The sequence below is a fragment of the Herpailurus yagouaroundi genome, unplaced genomic scaffold, assembly GCF_014898765.1.
Source record: "Herpailurus yagouaroundi ecotype Mexico unplaced genomic scaffold, PumYag 203, whole genome shotgun sequence".
Classification (NCBI taxonomy): Eukaryota; Metazoa; Chordata; class Mammalia; order Carnivora; family Felidae; genus Herpailurus; species Herpailurus yagouaroundi.
This window is the reverse complement of record NW_024412434.1, coordinates 14,794,748-14,816,412: the sequence shown is the minus strand read 5'-3', so window position 1 is coordinate 14,816,412 and position 21,665 is coordinate 14,794,748. Positions and strand designations below refer to the sequence as shown.

General features: G+C 40.2%; 1 protein-coding gene across 1 annotated transcript in view; it reads right to left on the bottom strand.

Moving 5' to 3' along the window:
• Positions 1-21,665, bottom strand: part of NEBL (nebulette) — a 116,989-nt gene that overhangs the window by 59,528 nt on the left and 35,796 nt on the right. The window contains 5 exon segments of the mRNA XM_040451267.1: positions 1,014-1,124; positions 5,864-5,971; positions 7,703-7,807; positions 12,157-12,258; positions 13,851-13,964. Coding sequence (XP_040307201.1) covers positions 1,014-1,124; positions 5,864-5,971; positions 7,703-7,807; positions 12,157-12,258; positions 13,851-13,964 — 540 coding nt within the window.

Here is a 21,665-nt window from a genome sequence, read left to right as displayed (position 1 = left end):
AGGTAATTGTACTTGAATTTATTTCACTGGTTTAAGATATTTCTTTCAGGAATAGTTTCTTCAGTTCAAAATTCAGGGTGAAATGGAGGTTTCTAATACTTCCCCTTAATGTGAAAAGAATCTATTAAAAAAAATTTTTTTGAAAGAGAGAGAGAGACAGAGACAGAGCACAAGTGGGGGAGTGGCAGAGAGAGAGGGAGACACAGAATCGGAAGCAGACTCCATCCAGGCTCTGAGCTGTCAGCACAGAGCCAGATGGGGGCTCAAACCCAAAGATGGTGAGATCATGACCTGGCTGAGCCGAAGTCGGATGCTTAACCAATTGAGCCACCCAGGCGCCCCTAAGGAGAATCTATTTAAGCAGGGAGTTGGAAGAGCTCCAAGTTACTTTTCAGGCACTAATAAACAAAAACAAAAATAAATTTTTAAACGGATGGACTAGGAGCATGATATTTTTAATTGTTAGGTTCGAAGACCTTAATGTTCAACAAAGGTAATCCAATAATTGTGAGCCAAAATGCACCAAGTTAGGGGATGGGGAGAATCCTGCTGAGAGTAAAATGAAAAATCAACACGAGTTCCTATGGTCTATATGCTAAATATTTGTCCCCCTGAGAACACAATCCACTCATAAATAATGTGCCGTTTATTCAGACCTTCACCTTGGAGCATCTCATTTCTGCTATCAGATGTCATGAGAATGCTACAGGGGTGCTGCAGAAAAAAACCAACTGTTTATAGATCTTCCGAGATATAACCAAACACAAAATCAGAATATTTTTCAAGTTTTTTCCAGGAAATCTGGGTGAGTTTTCCCCCCAACTTTAAGTGGAAATATTAACACACACTTTCCTGTTTCTAATGAAAATGAAAAACTCTACTAACAAAGGTTAAAATGAGAGTGGGGGAACGGATTAACATCTTAAACAGTAGAGAACTGTCGGGTAAATACTTCCTGGGTTCTTTCTTTAGCTTTCTATCACAATATTTAATAGTAAATCGCAAGATCATACCTCTTTCAGAAGGTTGGTGATGTACTTAACATGTAAAAATTCTGGAGTCTTGTCTAAATCGAGTGATGACCTTCCTTTAATCTCCTTCTCAAAATCCTCTCTGTAAACTTTCTGTTAAATAAAACCATGTAATTTTAAATTTAAGAAAATACTAGTGACTGTTGAGAAGATATTAGTACCAGAGTTCCCAGAACAAAATTGATGTTTTCCTTATATAATTCTACCCCCAGAGTCATCAGAGCCACAAGAACACGATTCCACCTTTACCGTAAATTTTAGAATTCTACCAAACAAAAGGAGAACCGTTAAGTACCAACTGCCTCTGGGAGAGCGCTGAGTGAGGCTACTTAACGTCTTACTAGCGTGTCATTGTTTGACGTCAGCTGGATTGGAGAGGAAAACCAGTAAAGTTGGCTATTTGCGAATCACGTGACTGGTTCGTGCTAAAGGGAGTGGATCATCCACGGGGGAAAAAAATCTGGTTTCAAGGAAGGCCATTTAAAGCACAATAGCATTAATGTTGAGGTTCTCACCCCTTTCAGTGTTATCCTTTTGTGAATTCAGCAAAGACCATCTCTAAAATGTAATGGAGGCTGGTGTACATTTTCCTTTAATGATTTTGGCATTGAGACTATTTCTCTACCCTCTATGGGGTTTGATATGAATTAAATTACACTGTGAGGAGTCTTCTCTCCAACCTGACAAATTGTTCTCTAGGTTCACAACAAGGAATGAAAAGGGGAATGCGCACAGTGCTGTGGAGGGCAGGCATCCATACCCCCCACTTGCCCCTTCGACATTCTCTGCCATCCTTTGGCTAAGATTCCCTCCATTCCAACGTTTGAACGATGCGTTTGAAAACCAACGGCAACTCATGCGTTAGGACTGTAAAACCAATCTCTCCCAATAACAAAACTGTCCATCCATGTCCATCCATGTCCATACTTACCGGACAAACAAAAGCCCGTATTTTACCAGCTAAGTATTTTATTCAAATTGCATCACAAAGATGATAAGGGTAAATTTCTGCATGAGATTGTTACTAATGCAAAATGAAAAGCCATTTCCAGGTTCATAATATACTTATTGCAGAGATAGGTAATTGTATTAAGGAGTTCTCCCAAGCCACGAGGGAGGGTAAGAGAAGCATGTCGTTGCCTCACCTGTATTTGTGTCACGAACAGCAGGTTCAACAAATGACCTGTGTAGAACCACACACACACACACACACACACACACACACACACACACACACACACAGAAAAGGCCACAATAGATGTCCTGGAAATACTAAATCTAACAAAGTGATTAAGAAGTTGCATTGAGAACATTCTGAATTAAAGGAACTATAGATATTATTAAAGAACAATGAGAAATTGTCCCCTTCTTTATGTGGAACTAACCAAAATTATACGGTTATAAAGCTGAATCCAGGGCATTTCCAGACTAAAAATGTCTCTTTCAAAAAAAGTAAAAATATAAATATGGGTATGTTTATTTACTTCAGATAATTGACTTCAAAAATCCTTTCTTCTATGACAAAAATATTTTACTGAAATAAGTCATTGAGGATGGTTGATTATGACCAGAACTGGCCAACACATGACTAGGGGGGGAAAAAAAAAACCTTTAGTATGCTTTTTGTCAAGAGAGCTATATTTATGAAACAGAAGACAAAGAACTTTCCAAAGCCAGATTTAGAGGTTTCTTCTAGAAAGCCGACTGATTAAACCTATACCTAGAATAGAAGAAAGTGAGAGAAGCCTAATTATAGGCTGTCACAGAAACATTAGTGACTATTCCTGAGATCATAAACACTTGGCTTTACCCATAGGAGGTTCAGGAAGCTCGTTGACAAGCTTACCTCTTAAGGATAAAAACCATCCCTAAGCCAGATGCTTCTCTCTGTGTCCACTTTGTTGGATATCTTTCACATCGACTGATCTAAAATTTTCAGATATTTTATGTTTCTAGCCTTTAGAGTATAAATTTGGTCTCAAGATATTTTCTATTGGGAGATTTCTCTCTCTCTCTGTCTCCTCAAACCCTGCTGAGCAGAAACATAATTGCTGAGCCTAAAAATCCAATAGCCAATGGCTATAATTAAAAGGAAAACATGTCTCAGCCTCTGCAAAAGATAATTCCCCCCTAGCGACAATATCAGAAATCAGAATAGTGAAAATTGAAAGCCAATATTAACAAAAGGCCCACTCAGCCCCCAATGTAAGCAAACTCCACAGCATATAATAAATGTATTACTACAGTTAAACCTTAAAGCTGTTTGCACCTGATGTCAAAACAGCCAACCAAAAGGAATCGATTAGTTCATTTGACAGATTTTTATTTTCAGTTGGCAACATTTTATTTTCCTTTTGTACTAGGTAGCCACAGCAATGGTAAAGGCAAAGGTAGCAGACTTCTAGAAACAATAGCACTTTTCCAGTGCAGAAGGTGCCTTTAAAATTCCTGTCATCGGCATAGCGAAATCTGTTCTTAGGGAATCTTTCCCTTTTGAGGGTCCATCCCCAACAGAAAAAAAATCAACTGAGCATTTCATGCAAAGAAAAACCAGTTGGCCTACTTTGCCCATTGACTCTCTAAGAAGAAGATTCTCTTCATGTTTGGGGGGATGGTTGTTTGTTTTTTTTAATCCATCTGGTTTTTATGACTTTAAGTGAGGGGACTATTTGTTTTCTTCCATGAGTCCGTGTTTCTCAAAGCGTGGTCGCTGGACCACCAACATCAGAAGCTCCCGGGATATTGTTAAAATCCAATTCCCAGGCTCCACAGCAAGACCCACGGAAGCACATCCTGAGGCAGCAGCGAGGGATGTGTCTTCCCAATATGCTTCCCTGAGACACAGAGTTCAAACACCACAGCCACGGGCAGGAAGAAGGGCCGGGAAAATGGGGTCTTCAGAAGAAAAAGTACAGAGAGGATCAAAGAGAAGGAAAACAGGAACATGTCCCTTGGTGAATAAAGCAAGGCAACGTAGCACAAACAGCTAAATAATAGCAGCCCGGGGTTGATGGGAAGAACACAGAAAACCCAGTTTGAAGGTGCTGGTCTTTTCCTTAAAGGAGGAGGCAGGACTATGAGTGAGAGATGGGGGAGAAGGAGCCGAGCCGGGCGAGGACTATAAACTCTACAGGCCCCGGAGGCTCAGCCCAGAGGTTGCCTTCCAGCTCCCCACTTGGCATCATCACAGCACTTGACATACTATTCTTGAAATGCAGAGAAGGTGGTAGGACTGAATGTTCGCGTCACTCCAAAATGCATATGTTGAAACCCACCCCCGATGTGATGGATGCATCAGGATCCATCCTTTGGACGGACTTTCCTTTGGAAAGTCATCAGGATCGATGAGGTGAGGAGGAGGAGGCCTTCGTGATGGGGTTAGCGCCCTCCTACAAGTCACGAGACAGCTTGCTTCCCCTGTCTAATCTCGGCTACACGAGGACACAGAAACAAGGCAGCAATCTGCCCCCCACAAAAGGATCTCGCTAGAAACACGACCTCCCGGCACCTTGATCTCAGACCTCCAGCCTCCAGAAGCGTAAGAAATACATTTCTGTTGTTTAAGCCCCTCAGTCTGTGGTACTTGGTTAACAGCACCCCAAACTGACAAAGACAAAGATAGGCCAGTAAGAGCTATCCCCCTAAACCTAAGTTGTGGTAGGGCTTCTCAACTATGACCAAATTTACCTGCTCCGCCAGGTCAGTTAAAACCAACAGCTAATTTAGTCGAAAGATTCGCCTGACTATTCTTGATCAGACTCCTCTCTATTGGCTTAAGAAGTTACAAGATACGAAAAATACACGCGATTATCTTCTCCTTTCTTGCTTGAAGAAGAAATCAGACAACTTGGACAATTCAACAAGCCACAGTAATGTCTGAGTGCCCTTTCCTTGAGAAGAAGAATTATGACATTTCAACCAACAGCACATAAATTGTTTTCAAAATTCTTGTGAGAGTTCTATTGTCCAGAAGTTATCTTTTCTCCCTGTTTCGGTGTTGTTACTGGAGAACAGAAAAGATGGTGCCCACGGAGCACACATAGCTGGAACACCCCAGAACACTGGGCTGTAGTCAGCTGATAGTACTGTCCACTATTTCTGTCCCTCTGAAGTAATAACTTGGTGTACCCATAGAATCTGGATGTTGGCTGCAGAGAAAACCTTCTGTGCCTGGTGTCTGGTCCCCAAAAATGTAGGGACAAAAAATGAACAAAAGAAGTCTCACTGGGAAAGAGCAAAATCATTTGGGAAATATCTGGACATGACTCAGCATCATTTTAAGTAGAGAACAAAGTACATACATACAAAAAACTCTTAGCTTCTCTCTTCTCTTGATATTTTAAAACTTCCATGTCACTGTTTATTTGGGGGAGGGAGGAATCAACTAAATAAGCTAACAGAGACACGAGAATCTTTCATGACTTTCCCAGGCCCTAAAACATTGGCATTTCCTAGATATGTAATTTCAGATAAGACAATTAATTTCAGTGGATAATCATCAATCTAGGGGATTAGTTGACATATATAAAGGTTTGATCATATTGCTTAGCATAGAGTAAGTATCTAATAAATGTTCTACTGCCACTGAAAAATAAAAGGCAAATAAAGCAACCAGCCCTTCGTTTTCTTTTCCTTTTTTTTTCCTCCTCATCAGACTTTTTACCTGGGCACAAACTGAAAATGTCAACTTTGTAATCACAGGATGTGATCAGTTGGGAGAGCATGTGACTATCGATCTCAGGGTCATGAGTTCAAGGCCCACGTTGGGTGTAGAGAATACTTAAAAATAAAGAAACGAAAAAAATAGTTGATAGCAAATCAAAGGGACTCACCTCACTATGCATCTTTTGAGCCTCCTTTGAAGCTTGATACAATGGCGTCTCAACAAATTCAAGCATCGATTTCCCCTTATTTTTCTCATACTCTTCTTTATACTTAACCTTCATTGAAAAAAAAGTATAAAGAGCACATAAAGTTCATTAGCCCTTCCACAAATAGAGCCAAGTAAAATCAATATGTCCAAAATTAATCATCCTAGTTTCTAAAATCACATTATTCTGGCCACTTTGGGTTGGCCAGTGGGTCCCCTGTGGTTAATGACGTACAAAAAAAGTAAACAGGTAATATATAAAAACATTTAAGAAGTAAAAATAACTTAGAACTACTAAATAACGTAGTTCTGGGACTTGGATGAAGTATTTAAATCACTGCGATATACAGATATATCTCATATATAAGGGGTTAATCTGGATATGATCATTTTATACACATAGAGACAGAGATGCAGAGATCCCTGTGATGGCTTCAAAAGTCTATGAGTAAATCATGAACAAGGAGGAAAACATAGTGCGATTCTGTCTTTCTGTCAAAGGGAAGGCAGTGTTCTCTGGGGGCACTGAATTTTTCCATAGACGTTGAGTAAAACACACACACAGAGCTTTTATGAGATTGCTTTCAGTTTCACCCTGCATTATTTAATAATATCATGCCATGAATTATTTATTTCAATTACAACCAATCTCCATCTTATTTTAGTTTATAAAATGATCGATAAGTTCCATCTCCTAATAACAGAAACCAGAATTATACGTAGCTGTCAGAGTGATTGGCTTTTTCTTAGCAGTGTCCCTTTTTAAATTAAATTCCCAGAAAAGTTTTGATCATGATTCATTTCCTTCAGAAATGTATTTTCATTAAAATCCTTAGGTGTAAATAATTTTTTTTTTATGAAATTGCTCCTTAAGTTATATAATAACAGCAGTTTTAATGGCATTTCAATACAAAGGCAGCTTTTCAATACTTAGAACTTTGTGGTAGCGGGAAATGTAACAGATTTTTTTGAATTCCTATTTGTAGGACGACTTTTGTTTCGGAGAACTAGCTAGAGTGATCAATGAGAGTGTTTGAAGTGTAGTAACATACTATGGTAGGATAAAACTTTGTGGGAAAAATTAAATGAAAATAAGAATACAAAGAGAAAAAAAAAAAAAGTATGTTTCCAAAGCTTAAAGGAGAGCTGAGCTGTATATTTTTATTTTTTTGAATTTTTTGTTTGTACATTTTTTAAATAAATGAAGGTGGGTATCAAATCATTAAGGAATGTATGTTCCACAGAGTACGTTTAATAGACTGATGTAAAATTATATTTTAATAGATGCTAGAATGACATCTTTTGTAACTACTCAGAATAAAAGAAATATGTGGATACCAACTTTAAAGTGTGCATGGAAAAAGAATTTTAAAATTTCTTTCAGGGAATACACAGAATCTTATCGTTGAAAGAAACATTAACGTAAGATCATTTTTAATCACACTGGTAATTGAGCTGAGAAATTATACTAAACTTTGCGCCCGGAAAATGAATTCTGCAGCTGAAAACGACAAATCGGTACACTATAAAAACTGAAATCATCAGGAGATTCGATCATTTAAGTAACTGATACAGAAGTTTAAAATTGTGTGAAGGAACTTTCTTTACGAAATGCTTTGCCCCCGAAACATGGTTCCAGCTTTCCCAACCCAGTGAGACTGAATAGTGTTTGAGATCTTCCAAAGCGACGTTCACTTCCTCAGGATGCAGGTCCTTTTCGGCTGTTGCCCCGGCTCAGGGGAGGCCTGTGGCGGTGGGTAGTTAAAGGGTCCGGAAGGCGGTGGGGGGAGGGGTTGCGCACCTGACTCTGGAGCTTGGCGTTGCCTTTATGGTGCAAGTGTTCAGCGGCGTCCGCATCAAAATGGTACATTCCTTTGTTTTCCTCAAAAAGCTTTCTATACTCCCGCTAAAACAGAGAACGTGAAAATAAAATCAGGATAAAAGAGACTGATTAAAGCAACTAATCCTTAGGAATGCGAACTAAAAAATACAAGGCAACAAGAGCGGCAAACCCACCGTGCTGGCCGCTCTCGTGGTCTTCCCACACTAAGGGAAACCACAAGGCCGGGCAGACCAGCTCTAGGTGGTCAAGGCAAGACACCCAAGAGAAGCAGGGGACAACCAGCTGTCAGCACAATGTGAAAGACACTGGGGAGTGGCAGTGTTAAAGCCAGTGACGGGACTCGTGTGACCAAGCAAGGTGGGCAAAATAAAGGCGATCTGTCCAGCCCGTATCCTCAAACAGAAATGTGTTTGACGGCATCTACGAGAAGAGAAGGAAAGAAGAACCAACAGAGGAAAGGAAAGTGGGGGGCAGGAAAAGAAAAAAGTTGTACAGGAGGGCTCGGCCACGACAATGACTGGCAAGGATCATAAGGAAAATGAGAGAGTGAGAACTAATTCAAATAATTTTCCTAAAAGGAGAGGGTAGGTGGTGCCTGCGAGAAAAACAGAGGAGTCTGGGTAGAACCGGTTGAATTTTTAAGGTGAAGAAACTGGATTAAGACACAGACAAAAAGGTGAATTTGGAAGAGACGCCAAATTTGGCAACCGTGGGACTCCAAATACAACAGCGTGTGATAAGACAGAAATTGCTTCGTGACTTCTCTCATTAAAGATCAGACAGTTATTTCACCCTATTTGGAAAAGACTTCTAGAGATAAACAGTAACTCTCAAAGACTCAAGGCTACAGAGACTTAAGGTAAAGCTGGCTGCCCCTTAAGCGGTGAGGATTTCAGGGGAAATGGCAGTTTTGTGCAGGATGTAGGGAGAGGTAAGCTTGCGTTCAAAAGAGAGCGGGAAAGAGCTGGCCAGAACAGAAGTGACTTTCAGGTCTTAGCAGATGCTCCAGGGATCTGAGAGTGAAACAGGAAGAGGCCCAGAGCCAGGGATGGGAAGGATGGAAGGATGCGCGGGAAGGGATGTTCCACGGGGACGCAGCGATGGTTCCCCGAAGTGCTCCCAGGCGATTAGAGCACTACGTCATGGGTTCCCCCAACACTCTAACCAGAATAAAGTGAGGGAGTAAACTGCCCCCAGGAAGCTCAAGAAAATGTTCCCATCCTACGTCTCCACTGAAGAGCATAAGCTCTAAATTTTGGCTCCTTTGCTAATTGAGAAAAAGTAAATAAACAATTTCGAAGGATAACAGCATGCTCAGAGCCTTTATAATTTACTTAAAAGTTATTTTATAACACGTAATTAAAATCATCATCAACTGGGGCGCCTGGGCGGCTCAGTCGGTTGGGCGGCCGACTTCGGCTCGGGTCATGATCTCGCCGGACCGTGAGCTTGAGCCCCGCGTCGGGCTCTGTGCTGACAGCTCAGAGCCTGGAGCCTGTTTCGGATTCTGTGTCTCCCTCTCTCTGCCCCTCCCCCATTCCTGCTCTGTCTCTCTCTGTCTCAAGAATAAATAAACGTTAAAAAAAAAAAAATCATCATCAACTAAATGTCACACTCTAGAACGTACTTCATACCAGGTTTAAAATCCAGAACTAGTAAAGCCGAAGGACACTCTGTCTGCAATAGTGGATAGAGACTGAGGAAACGTTAATAAATCCTGTCCCCAGTGATCTGTTTTAGGGACAGGGAATTTCAGAAACTCCGACGTAAAAAACAAACAAACAAACAAACAAACAAAAAACCAAACAAAACCTATTCGAACTAAGGTCTGCAAAACCATTTTCAAGACTTGCTGTGCCTTATACAATAGTCTCTGTTGCCTCCTAGTGGGAACGACAGGGTAACACGTGCTATAGATTTTTCACTTACGCAGTTATAGGAGAGCCCGAGCCCTATTTTCCGGGAGGAAATGTTCCTTCGAAGCTTTAATTAGAATGGCCGTTCAAACTCATAAGAACAAATTTTACTCTACACACTATGTGTTTTACAAAATTTGTGATCTATACCAAAGACATTTAGAGGTCTTTAAAAAACAGTGATTTATAACAAGCTGACAACTAATTTTGGCAGAATGTCTGTTTATTAAGCACTTTCTTATTTAATCTTTTGATAAAATTAAGTTGCCTTTATAAATCAGCAAAATTCCCATTGTCTTCACATTAAAATTTAAAAGAGGGCAATCCTAATGTACGATAAATTTTAGCCACTGCATTATCATACAACTTTAATAAACAGACACCTCAGAGTTAACGCATTTGAGTCTTAAACTCTTTTTCTCCCACGAAGTAATTATTCAGCCACAATTTTTCTATGGGAGAAAAAAAAGTCCATAATCTAGGCAAAGGCACCACCTGAATGAAGATTTAGACTTTAAAAATGGTATATACAATAAATGTAATATGCGACTTTGCTGGGTTTCTCTGCTGAGGAGGTGATAGAAACAATTTACAGTAAGCTATGATTTCTTAATTTTGCCATTCTTATAAAATAAAGGTCAATATTCTTGAAAAGAAATATTGCCTACGAGTGGTATGCATTCTTCCAGCTACCGAATTTTTAAATTACTACCATGATATCTTTATTGTCTTATCTACACAGGAATCCTCACATCCTCGGGAAATTTAACACCCAAACAGTCAAGGGCAAATGGCGCTGCAATGATCAAAACAGGATGGCAAAGACTGAACGTGAAGAAAGCAGCCAGCTCGGAGAATAGCAACGTATCAACTTTTAGAAACATCCCCGTGAGGCATGGAGGAAAATGTGACTCTCAAAAAGCCACTAAAGGAGCACAGGAATGTGTGCACAGGGGGACTAATGAGCACTGAAACGACGGGAAGCATGAACAAAATGTCCTTGACCTGAGTCTCATTCTACACCTGACAGTCCTCTATGGTTCTCTGCCCAATAGACAGCAAGAAGGACAGACTGCTTTTCTCCTGAGGACCAGTGATAAAGTCAATTAATTAATTTAAAAATCTCTGCAAGTACGAATTCTTTACATACATAATATATTTCAAGAAGGAGGTCAGGGATAGTGGTGGAGAAAAGACAACTACAAAATAGTGAACAGAACTTTCAATACTTCGAGGCCAAGCGCAGACATTTCTAAACCTGATCTGAAGCCAGATCTCATTCTTTAAAAATGTGTTTGTGTTTATTTATTTATTTTTGGAGAGAGGGAGGGAGAGAGAGAAAGCCAGGGAGGAGGAGAGAGAGGTGGGGAGAGAGAATCCCGAGCAGGTTCTGCACTGTTAGTGCAGAGCCTGATGTGGGGCTCAACATCATGAACCGTGAGATCGTGAGCTGAGCTGAAACCAAGAGTCAGACGCTCAACTGGCTGAGCCACCCAGGCGCCCCTTTATCTCATTCTTTAATAGTTCGGGAACCAGGTCTGGACTACAAGTTTTGTTGTTGTTGTTTTTTTGGTTTTTTTTTTTTTTTTTTCAGTCCTGAACTGTGAGCATATCTCCTGAAGACAACTATTTTCACATTCCTTGCCCAACATACTTTCTACCTAATCTTACCTGGCCCAAAGCAGACATCCAACACATCTGGATAATTTTGAGTGCCTGGATGAGCACGTAATTATTAGAGCTGGCATAGAAATAACTTGAGGTCAAATTACAGTTCATCATCACCAGGGGCTATTCTGAGATGTAGGCAATGGGGCACAGGTGAGCCGGGGTCCTCAGCTATGAGAACCGGTGAAGTCGGGGTCCACACGCTTTAAGTGTTTGAAACAGCAACCAGGAGGTGAGTTCTGCCGGAATCACTACTTGGCAGCGTGCACAAATATTTTCACTAGGGCATGAAAAAACCCGCTCTCGCCCCCTAACTGCTTTGAAGAAACCGTGGAAGCCTCCACAAGACCAAAAGTAGAGTGCCAACGTAATGTTGGATTTATTTCCAGAGAAAACACAAATTAGCCTAAGACGATCTTGTATGTTACCGAGGCCCATTTGAATACCAGACATGCTGCTCTGGCCCCCCAAAAATACAAGATCCCTGCTTTAAGCCTGACCTTCAAGTGGCTTCAGTCTAATGCGGAAGAAGAAAGAGGAAGAACGACAGAAAGAAGTCTCGTGCAAGCACTTTGAAGTGTAGTTGTTCAACAGGAAAGGTTGCATTCGGGCGATATTAAAGAGCTAGTGAGAACCCCCTGTGTAAAGCGACAGCTTTCGTGGGCTTCGAGCAAGCAGACCACTACTTTTGAAGGAGTTAGTAATTCAGGGAGAGGTGGAGCCCAGGCACGCCTGATGAAGCAGGTACGCTCATGAACAGGCTCAAAGCCATCCTGGCTCTCTGGGGCCACAGGGCATCCCCGGCTGCCATCAAACAAACCCACTTACTCGGCTGAGCATTTTGCTGGCTTTCAAAGCATGGTCTAAGAACAAGTTTGGGAGATCCGAGACTGGATCATGCATATTTTCAATGTCTTTCTTGTACTTCACCTATGAAAATAACAGGGAACAACATACCGTCCAGGAGAAGAAAATATTATGCTTTTGCATTATCGCCATTATTATTTTCAATACATCGAAAAACACCACGTAGTGGTAAATTAACAGGCGTGTTTACAGGCGGCCACAAGATGGTGCTCATTTACTACAGAATGAGTTAAAAAAGTTACTGCTAGGGTCTTGAAAACATTTCGGTAATTGCTTTTATTGTTTACATATTTAGAAAGGGTGACAGTCACAGAATCGGGTAATTTTAATAGACATTCTGTTTCCAAAAGGAACAGTAACTTTATTCTTTAGAAATTACCATATTTTAATTATGCTCTGGAGCAATTTAAGGGTTTTTGGTGTTTTTTCATCCTATTGCAATACAGACATTCTTCTTTTATTTCCAACTATTCTAAATATGCAATATTAGTAATAGTAATACTAAAATATTAATAACAGAAAATATTTGAGCATTAACTTTGTGCCAAACATTTTATACGTAGTATTTAATTTCCACAACAACCCTTGTGGGTAGATACTTTAAGTATCTCCATTTTACAGAGGAGTAAACTAAGGCACAGAAAGATGAAGGTATAGAATTAAGAGGCAGAACAGGATTCAAATTCAAGCAATCCAATTCTAAACCCTATGCTTTCAAGCACTATGCTCTAGGTTCCTTTATGTGTATTCCAACCCTATCTGCTTTCCATTTTTACACGCACACGAGATAAAAAACAAGTAAGACAAAGAATCCATTCTGATATTCCAGTGATCCTAACAGACCCATTTCAAGTGTTGGTACGAAACACAGGTGAGTGAAGAGGCACAAATAACAATACCTACTAAACATCAAGGGAAATAAGCTATGCTGAGTCCCAAGGACAGGGCAAGAGTTGAAAAGTTTCAGTGATCTGACAAAGCAACAGTTCAACAATTCCTCATCTCAATACTTGCAAAGGTATTATGCATCCTTCAACCACAGCAAAGTGGTCCATTCTTTCCCATGTTTCCGTGTTTACGCTCTGCTTGATTCTAATAAAAATTTAAGGCATCTTTTCATGTCAACTGAAACTTGATTATTTTTAAAAACACAAAATGAAACCAAGCCTGTGAAGAGGTATTTCACAGCGTTTGCATAAGGCATAGGAAAGACACTGTTTAAGACGTTATCAGTGCAATTTCTGAAAATTTCTTTCTTATAAACTACCATATGCCAGGTTGTATGTTACAGGAGCCCAATTTCCTGGGCACAATTACATGAGTTAACTGTTGTCATAACCACTAATTTAACATACTACATACCGCTTATTTCGCAAAACTCTGTAATCTGGTTCTACTCTTGAACAGATAGAATAGTTTCATTAGCAATACTATTCCTAACTTATTAACTAATCAGTAATCAGTAACCATTAGTGGTAACTTACAATAATACATTTTCCTTGAGAAAGCTCTCAGGAAAGTATGCTTCAGTGTTTGCAACTAAAATACTTGGGAACTGCATCATCTCGATTCAGTATTAGCAATTAGTAATTACAATACAGTTGATTCTAAAGATACTGAAAATAATTGCCTATGAATCACACGTCATAACTTACATCGCTCACCAGTGCAGTGACAAGCTGACTTTGCCTAAAAGAAGCGTTTTCAAGAGGATTGTAACGATGTTTCTTATCCTTCATTTCACTATCAAATTTTTCTTTGTATTTAATCTGCCATAAAAGAAGAAAACAGGATAAATTAAACAGCACATTTATCTTTAAGCTTTCAAAATGAAACATTTGATTTTTAATTAGATCAGACCTAAGCTACCTTAAAAACAAATGGTAACAAAGCTTAAATTCCTGGTATTTTTCCTCCTATAAAGCTTAATTAGGCATAAAAAATTTTTTTATGGAAAAACAACCTCTACTTGAACATTGATCATAAATGCAATTAGGCATGAACTCAAATCCTATTAACAAGAATTATACACTAAAATCTCAGGATTTTTAAATGTCAGGTTTCCATTTCTGCATTCTCATTGCCTATGATCAATTAGAAATTGAGACCACAGATGAATGAAAGTCTATAACATTTAGAAAATGGATCCTGAGACCCAGAATTTGAATATGAATTTTCCTGAGGGAATTATTCCAAATACGGGACATGGTTTAGATTATGGTTTTTCTCATCATTTCCCAGTTGCTCAAAAATTCATTTTTAGGGATTACATTTTCTGAAATGTCCTGGGTCTATTTAATGTCAATTTTTTATTCCTCTGCTTTAGCTCCACAGTTATATTCAGCAGCAAAGTATCTCTAATACTTACTCTGTATTATTTTTCTCCTTTTTAAAGTAGTCTATCAATTTCTCTATAGATAGAGAAATATGTGAAGGTAGGTTATGATAACTACCTGAAATGTAGATACAAGTCCTTTACTAAAAACAAAACCCAAAAAACTAGTTATTGGAATCTCACACCCGCTTTGATTCCTGCATCCAGGAAAAGGAGGCACAGACCTCAAAAGCAGAAGCTCGCTCTTTTGTTCTCTTACGATAACTTTACAATATTACAATTCTCACAGTATTGTGTTCTTACAACATTGTCCTAATGCATCTTCATTCATATATCTTTAAGCCCTACCTCGAAAACATTTTTTCTGATTTTTCAAAGTTTATTTATTTATTTTGAGAGACAGAGCGTGTGCACACAAGCCGGGGAGGGGCGGAGAGAGAGGGTGAGAGAGAATCCCAGGCAGGCTGTGCGCTGTCAGTGCCGAGCCCCATGAGGGGCTCAATCTCAGGAACTGTGAGATCATGGCCTGAGCTGAAGTCAAGAGTCAGATGCTCAACCCACTGAGCCACCCACCCACTGAGCCACCCAGGGGCCCCTCGAAGTAATTTTTATCGAGAAGCAATTTGGGTCTGGCTGCCACTATCTGTTTTAATTGAGTGTACACTGGGTGATGTCTTCCTCAAGGACACATGTCTGGTACCGATGGGAGACCGCTAGTGAAAATCTTGGTGAGAATACATTTGGAAAAGATTCCAGGATGGCTTACAGGAAATATTTTCTGCTGTGCCTCCATTTGCTAGTAATAACTTTCTGATAGCCACGTTGCCTTACAAATTCAGGTGAAACCTCATTTATTCTAATTAATTAGACTAGTTAATAAACTTTACAAAGCAAGAAAAACTCTGATTTTATACGAAATATATATATTTGTGTCTTGAAATCAGGCACAATATCACCAATGAAATAAATTTAGATCTCATTTGCTATTTTCCACAGTCATGGGCACCACAGCAAAAGTTTCCCCTCCCTGGTCCTCCTCTAAATTCCACTCCCGTCACAGGGCACTTGTCCATCCCTCTTCCAGGACACTTGTCACCATGTGTTAATCTGTGCTTTTGTCTCTCTAGGTTTTTAGTGCCTAAAGGACATTTGCTTGACAATGAGAGGAGGCTCTCTTAACTGTCTTCCACCTGAATGGCACTCCTGACTCAGCCAGATTCACCAACACTCTCCCCTGACTGAACAAGACATTCTAACTGATGGCCTCAGTGCCCTGAACGTTCTGGTAGCTGTTTACCCCATCAACCAATCCACCTATGCAATCCTGGCTTGCACCAAGTTTTCCTTCAATGATTCAAATTCTCCAATCCCGGGCACCATAAGCATCTTAGTTACGTATTAGCTAAGTGGCAAAGTTAGGTTATATCCTCTCTGAGAAGAGAGAGCCTGTCCTACCGTCTGCCCACAGCATGGAGCGGGTGAAACTTGGAAATGAACCTGGAGCCAATGGCATTCTCACCTGCCATTTGTTTTCCCAGGCGAAGGTATGGTTCCGAAAAGCAATAATCAATCCACATTGCGATGACTCCTTTTCCCTCTCCTCACTACATCGAGCCTGTGTTGAGTTCCTGCCATGAGGTAGGATAAGTTCCCACCCAAGGCTGGGGGTGGGATCAAGACAGGCTCTGTCAAGATGGGGGTCGGTAATCTTTCCAGCAGCAGATCTGACTGAATCACAGTCACTTAAAAGTGGTTTAAGCGCCCCAGCACTTCCACTCCCGTTAGCTACGTTATAAACTTGCCAAGAGTCAAGCTGAGTTCGTCCCTAACCCCATTTACGCTGGCTGTACTTATCATAATCACGTGATTTAATTTAATACTGCAAAGACTGATATAATATATATTAATATACATATGCATGTATGTATGCATATGTGTGTTTATACTCCTGTGCTCACGAAGTCCCTGTCCCTGAGGGAGACCCCGGGGACATGCAGTAAAAAATGAACTTGATTTCATCCAGGCGTCACTGCTGATGGTTAGGCGCAAAGACAAATTCCGGGAGGGTGAGCTGGCTGCAGCAGCACAGGGCAATGAGGCCACGGAGCCACATTTTGTGGCAGACCCTCTTCAAGTCTGAGGAACCGAGGGTATTTGAGTTAAGGCGCAAAGAGAGTGTACTTAGTGAGGAAAAGCGGGGAGAGGGGTTGGGGGAAGGGGCATGCTGATAGTGTGCCCAGAGGGAACAGCAGGTGGAAGGCGAGAGAGGGGCACACAGCATGATCAAGGAATTTAAGAACACAAGGGTGGCCGGAGGATGGAGATTACACTAGAGACTGGAGAGCCGGAATGGCCAGGTCCTACGGAGCTCTATAGCTGCCATGGATCTTGGGCTTCATCCTAAGGCCGGTAGGAAGTCATTCTAAGCACGTTTGCAACTTGAGCAGGTTTGCCACTGGAAGCATTTCGGACGCCAGTCTGGACAGAGCGTGTCTTGATCCCACCCCCAACCTTGGGTAGGAACTCATCCTACCTCATGGCAGGAACTCAACACAGGCTCGATGTAGTGAGGAGAAGAAAAAGGAGTCATCGCAATGTGGATCGATTATTGCTTTTCAGAAATATACCTTCCCCTGGGAAGAACAAACGCCAGAGTCGATGGCAGGTGAGAATGCATCACGTTCATTTCCAAGTTTCACTCCCTCCACGTGGCCTCCGTCCCTCATGTTAACTGTGCTGGCATGCGGAGAGCAGGATGGCTTCTCTGTGCTCAGAGATGATGTAACCGACGCTTGCCACTTAGCTAATACTAGATTAGACTATTTTCTAATTTTGGACATATTTAAATTATCTGGGTACGTCTATTCTCCCATTAGACAGTGAGCCAGGAACAAAGTTTTATTCATTTTTTTTATCTCTAGGGCCTGGTATAATGGATTGGAATGGATTTGGTACTTCCTATATGTTTATTAAATATATAAATTAATGATGAAAATGATAAGCAAAAACTCTCTTTTATGACTCATACAATGAGTCAAACCTTGAGACACGTGTCGGAGATTTCTCTAACTCTCCAAGTACATACACATACACACACACACACACACACACATATGCACACACACGTGTGCATGCACACCACAGTCACTGTTAAATCGATTGGAACTAGAGCCCATGAAGAAGATAAAGAATGTGAAAGGAATGCAAAACAATAGATATAAAAACATTATGCTGAATCTGTATTTTACTGTATAGTTCCTGCTGGATTTGCATTCGTTCATTCATTCACTCATTCAAGAAATATTTATGTAATGGCTCCTCTGTGTCGCTCACTGGGCTAAAGAGGGCCATACTGAAGAGACTGAAGGAACAGTTGGTAACTGTGTTCAAATATTTGAAAAAATCAAAAAATGGCATTTGCTCTACTGCGGAAGGTAAAGTTAGTATCGATGCGTAGTTAGTATACATGGGTAGTTAGCCTCCATGGTTTCTGTGGATAATGATGAAAAGAAGTTACATTTAGGCTAATACCTGTAGGATGTGCAGAAATTATTCAGATGAACATTAGGAACTTTTTTTCTGAAAGCCCTCTCTGATGTCCCAGACTGCTGGTGTATTTTTGAAACATCCCGCCTTTACCCAGTCACAGAGATCACACCTTGGTGTCATGATCTGCCACACCGCTGCACTGTGGATCTTTCCCATTAGGCTGTAAGCTCAGTGATGGCAGGGGCTGTATCTGTCCTGTTCACCTTTGAAAATCTACCCCCAAGCACAGGGTCCAGCATGTAATATCTATCTCATTTGAACCAATACATGGATGGAGAAGGGATTCTTTCATTGAAAGGCAGGAGCAGGTACCTTCCACGGTGTCCTCAAATTTTGATAGAGCCTTGCGATAGATTTTGATGAGAACTTTTTTTTTTTCATTCATCCAGCATAGTTTACTTAGAACCCTGATTTTTAAGTTTCAATATCCACCTCAATACCTTAAGACCATTCTTTTCAAAATGGAAAAATACCAATTCCCATCTAAGTAAAGGATTCTACTTTCAGAAATTGTTTAGCATTCCATCCATTCATTTAGTATCTCTTGAGGCATTATCTGTACTAACCTCTATACTAGGCACTGCTTTTACATATTCCTGAGGATAACAAACTCACATTTAGGTGACAGAGTCAGAGATAATCATCAGGTAGCCATTACTGAATACTAGAGATCACAGAATTGATGTTCTAGAGAAGAATAATAAGAAATCCCAAATTCACATTCTTTCGAAATATGCATGGGAAACTGCATGCCTCACGTGTAATGAGCATTAGTCACAGCTTAGGTCCTAATAAGGGTGAACTAGGGGCATAAATTACACATCTTAGGAATAATTGGGTACATAAAATAAGCTATTCAGAACTAAATGCCATTCTAATGCAATATTCTCCTGAAAGTATTTAATAGAAGTCTAATATCTTAAAAATATAACAAAGTGTAATAAAGTACTCTCATGACATTACTAATTAAGCACAGAGTAATGCAAACGATCCCAAAATTTGTGATCATACTTCACACAAAATCATGGTTATGTTTGTGTGGAGGTTTGAAATCCATTCACACTCTTAATTCACAATCCAAATATAGAAATATATTACCAATTGTCTCAATACCAAATTGTCTCCCTTCGACTTACTAGTCTAACCTGCACACAACTCCTTTCGGGACAACTTTATTTTTAAAGATTTCTACCACTGCTATGCATTGGGTTATACACCCTAAGACTTGAATTTTAAAATTCTGTCTAACCTTTCCAGGTTATTTCTGTAGTGTGAGATCAGTGATTTAAAATATATCTGTTGCTCCTATCCTTGTAATAAGTGTAGTAAGAGGCAGTGTTGTGAAATTTATCTCTAAGCTTCAGTACTCCATGTGATCTGATTCAAAGACGCCTAAGGAACAAAGACACAAGAGTTTCCCTCATTAGTTAACCACAAAGCAAAATAACTTCGTTACATAAAAAAAAAAACATGCTTATCAGACACTGACACCCAACTATTTCTTACCTCTTGCTATAAAGGGTTGCATGTAAATGAAGTGAGAAAAGAGCCAAATGGTTTCAATGGGCCCCTTGGTCACCTTCTGACTGGTTCACTCACTCACTACACATACACATTCAATATCCTACCCTATTTTCAACCCACACTTCACACATCTGAGTGTCTGTCTCTTCATGCACACTCACATCTCCTGACGTGATGCTTTTCCTTGACTAACTGGGGACTCAACCATGGAACAAAATATCTCCCTCCAGTTTCAAGACCACTTGAGAAAGGGAGAAATAGGTGTTGGGTTGGGTGAGTTGGCTCCTTATGTATGTTACCCCCTATACCAGTCAATTACTTTGCAAACAAATGAAAAGTTACTTATGCCCATGACTGATTTTATTTACATTATAAATACCATCATATCTAATGATCCTGATGTTTACCAACCTTTCCTTTTAATATAGGAGAGGTATATAGGATCATACTCCTAAAAGTTGATGAGGAATGTTAAGACTTCGCAAGATTTTCAGAGACCCACACTTGGAGAAAACACTGGAATTGTTAAACTACAATAATATAATTTAAAATCATTCCTCATAACTGCAACTAGACAAAGCAGTGTTTCAATGGCCTGAAGCCTGACTTCTTCAACGTTTATTTATTTTTGGGACCGAGAGAGACAGAGCATGAACGGGGGAGGGGCAGAGAGAGAGGGAGACACAGAATCGGAAACAGGCTCCAGGCTCCGAGCCATCAGCCCAGAGCCCGACGCGGGGCTCGGACTCACGGACCACGAGATCGTGACCTGGCTGAAGTCGGGCGCTCAACCGACTGCGCCACCCGGGCGCCCCTGAAGCCTGACTTCTAAAGCCAGTAGTTCAAAGCTTCACCACAAGGGGTGCTGGACTTCAGCCCCACCTATGACTCCAGACAAAGGAAGAAAAAAACAGAAGCAGACTCCAAAAGAAAGCTTTTCATCATCGCCACAGAAACAAATGTTAGGGGAAAAATGGAAAATTTGAGAAGTATACCTTCGTTATCAGTGAAAATGAAGCGTAAACAAATAACACAATGCCATATACCTATAGGCACCAATTCTCTCCAAGTTTGGATGAAATTAAACTAAAAGCTATCAAGGAAGATAGTATATCCAGATTCTTATGGAGAACTTGCCATAAAATCAATAGTATTTTCCGGTCTGAATTTTACACAAAATCATATCCCTGTCCTTATTTTCATAACAAAATAACATCTTACTTTGTACCAACTGTGAATGATCTAGAGAAATTTGTTTAATCAGTCTATGTATATTTATTGAAGTCCAATCTGTGCTATTCTGTAATGATGAATTAAACACATGTCAACCCTGTCCCCATAAAGCCTGCTATGTGGTAGTAAAGGAGATAGTTCACACACATGCGTGCGCACACACACACACACACACACACACACACATTTTTGATTAATACAGACTGTGTTAAGAACGATAAAGAACCAGAACTGAGAATGAAGGGGAGGGAGCAATACAATTTAAATTGGCAAGTCAAGGATGCGACACTGAAGCCAAAATTTGGGGGTAAAGAAGTTGGTTGGGAGAGTGTTTGCCAGGAAGACAGAATGGGAGATTCTCCAAACCAATTAACATCCCCATTCAATTTGAGGACAATATTTATAATTAAATTTTAATGGCAATCTAAAATGTACTTTTTATGTTTCAAACCCATTCTTGTCAATACATCCCATGCAATTTTAGAACAAACACTAGTTATTATAAATACAAAAGTTTTCCTTGATGTTATAAAACTAACAGAATTGCATTCACCATGTAGACAAATTTCCAGTAATAAAGACGATATATGAATATATTAACAAATCAGCTGCTCTTAAAAGGATTTTGTCTCCCCCCCCCCCCAAAATAAATAAATACACTTAAAAAAATCTTTTAGAAAAAGGGGGCGTTTGGGTGGCTCAGTCGGTTAAGCGTCTGACTTCAGCTCAGGTCATGATTTCACAGTTTGTGAGTTCGAGCCCCACACTGGGCTCTCTGCTGGAGCCCACTTCGGATCCTCTGTCCCTCTCTCTCTCTGCCCCTTCTCCA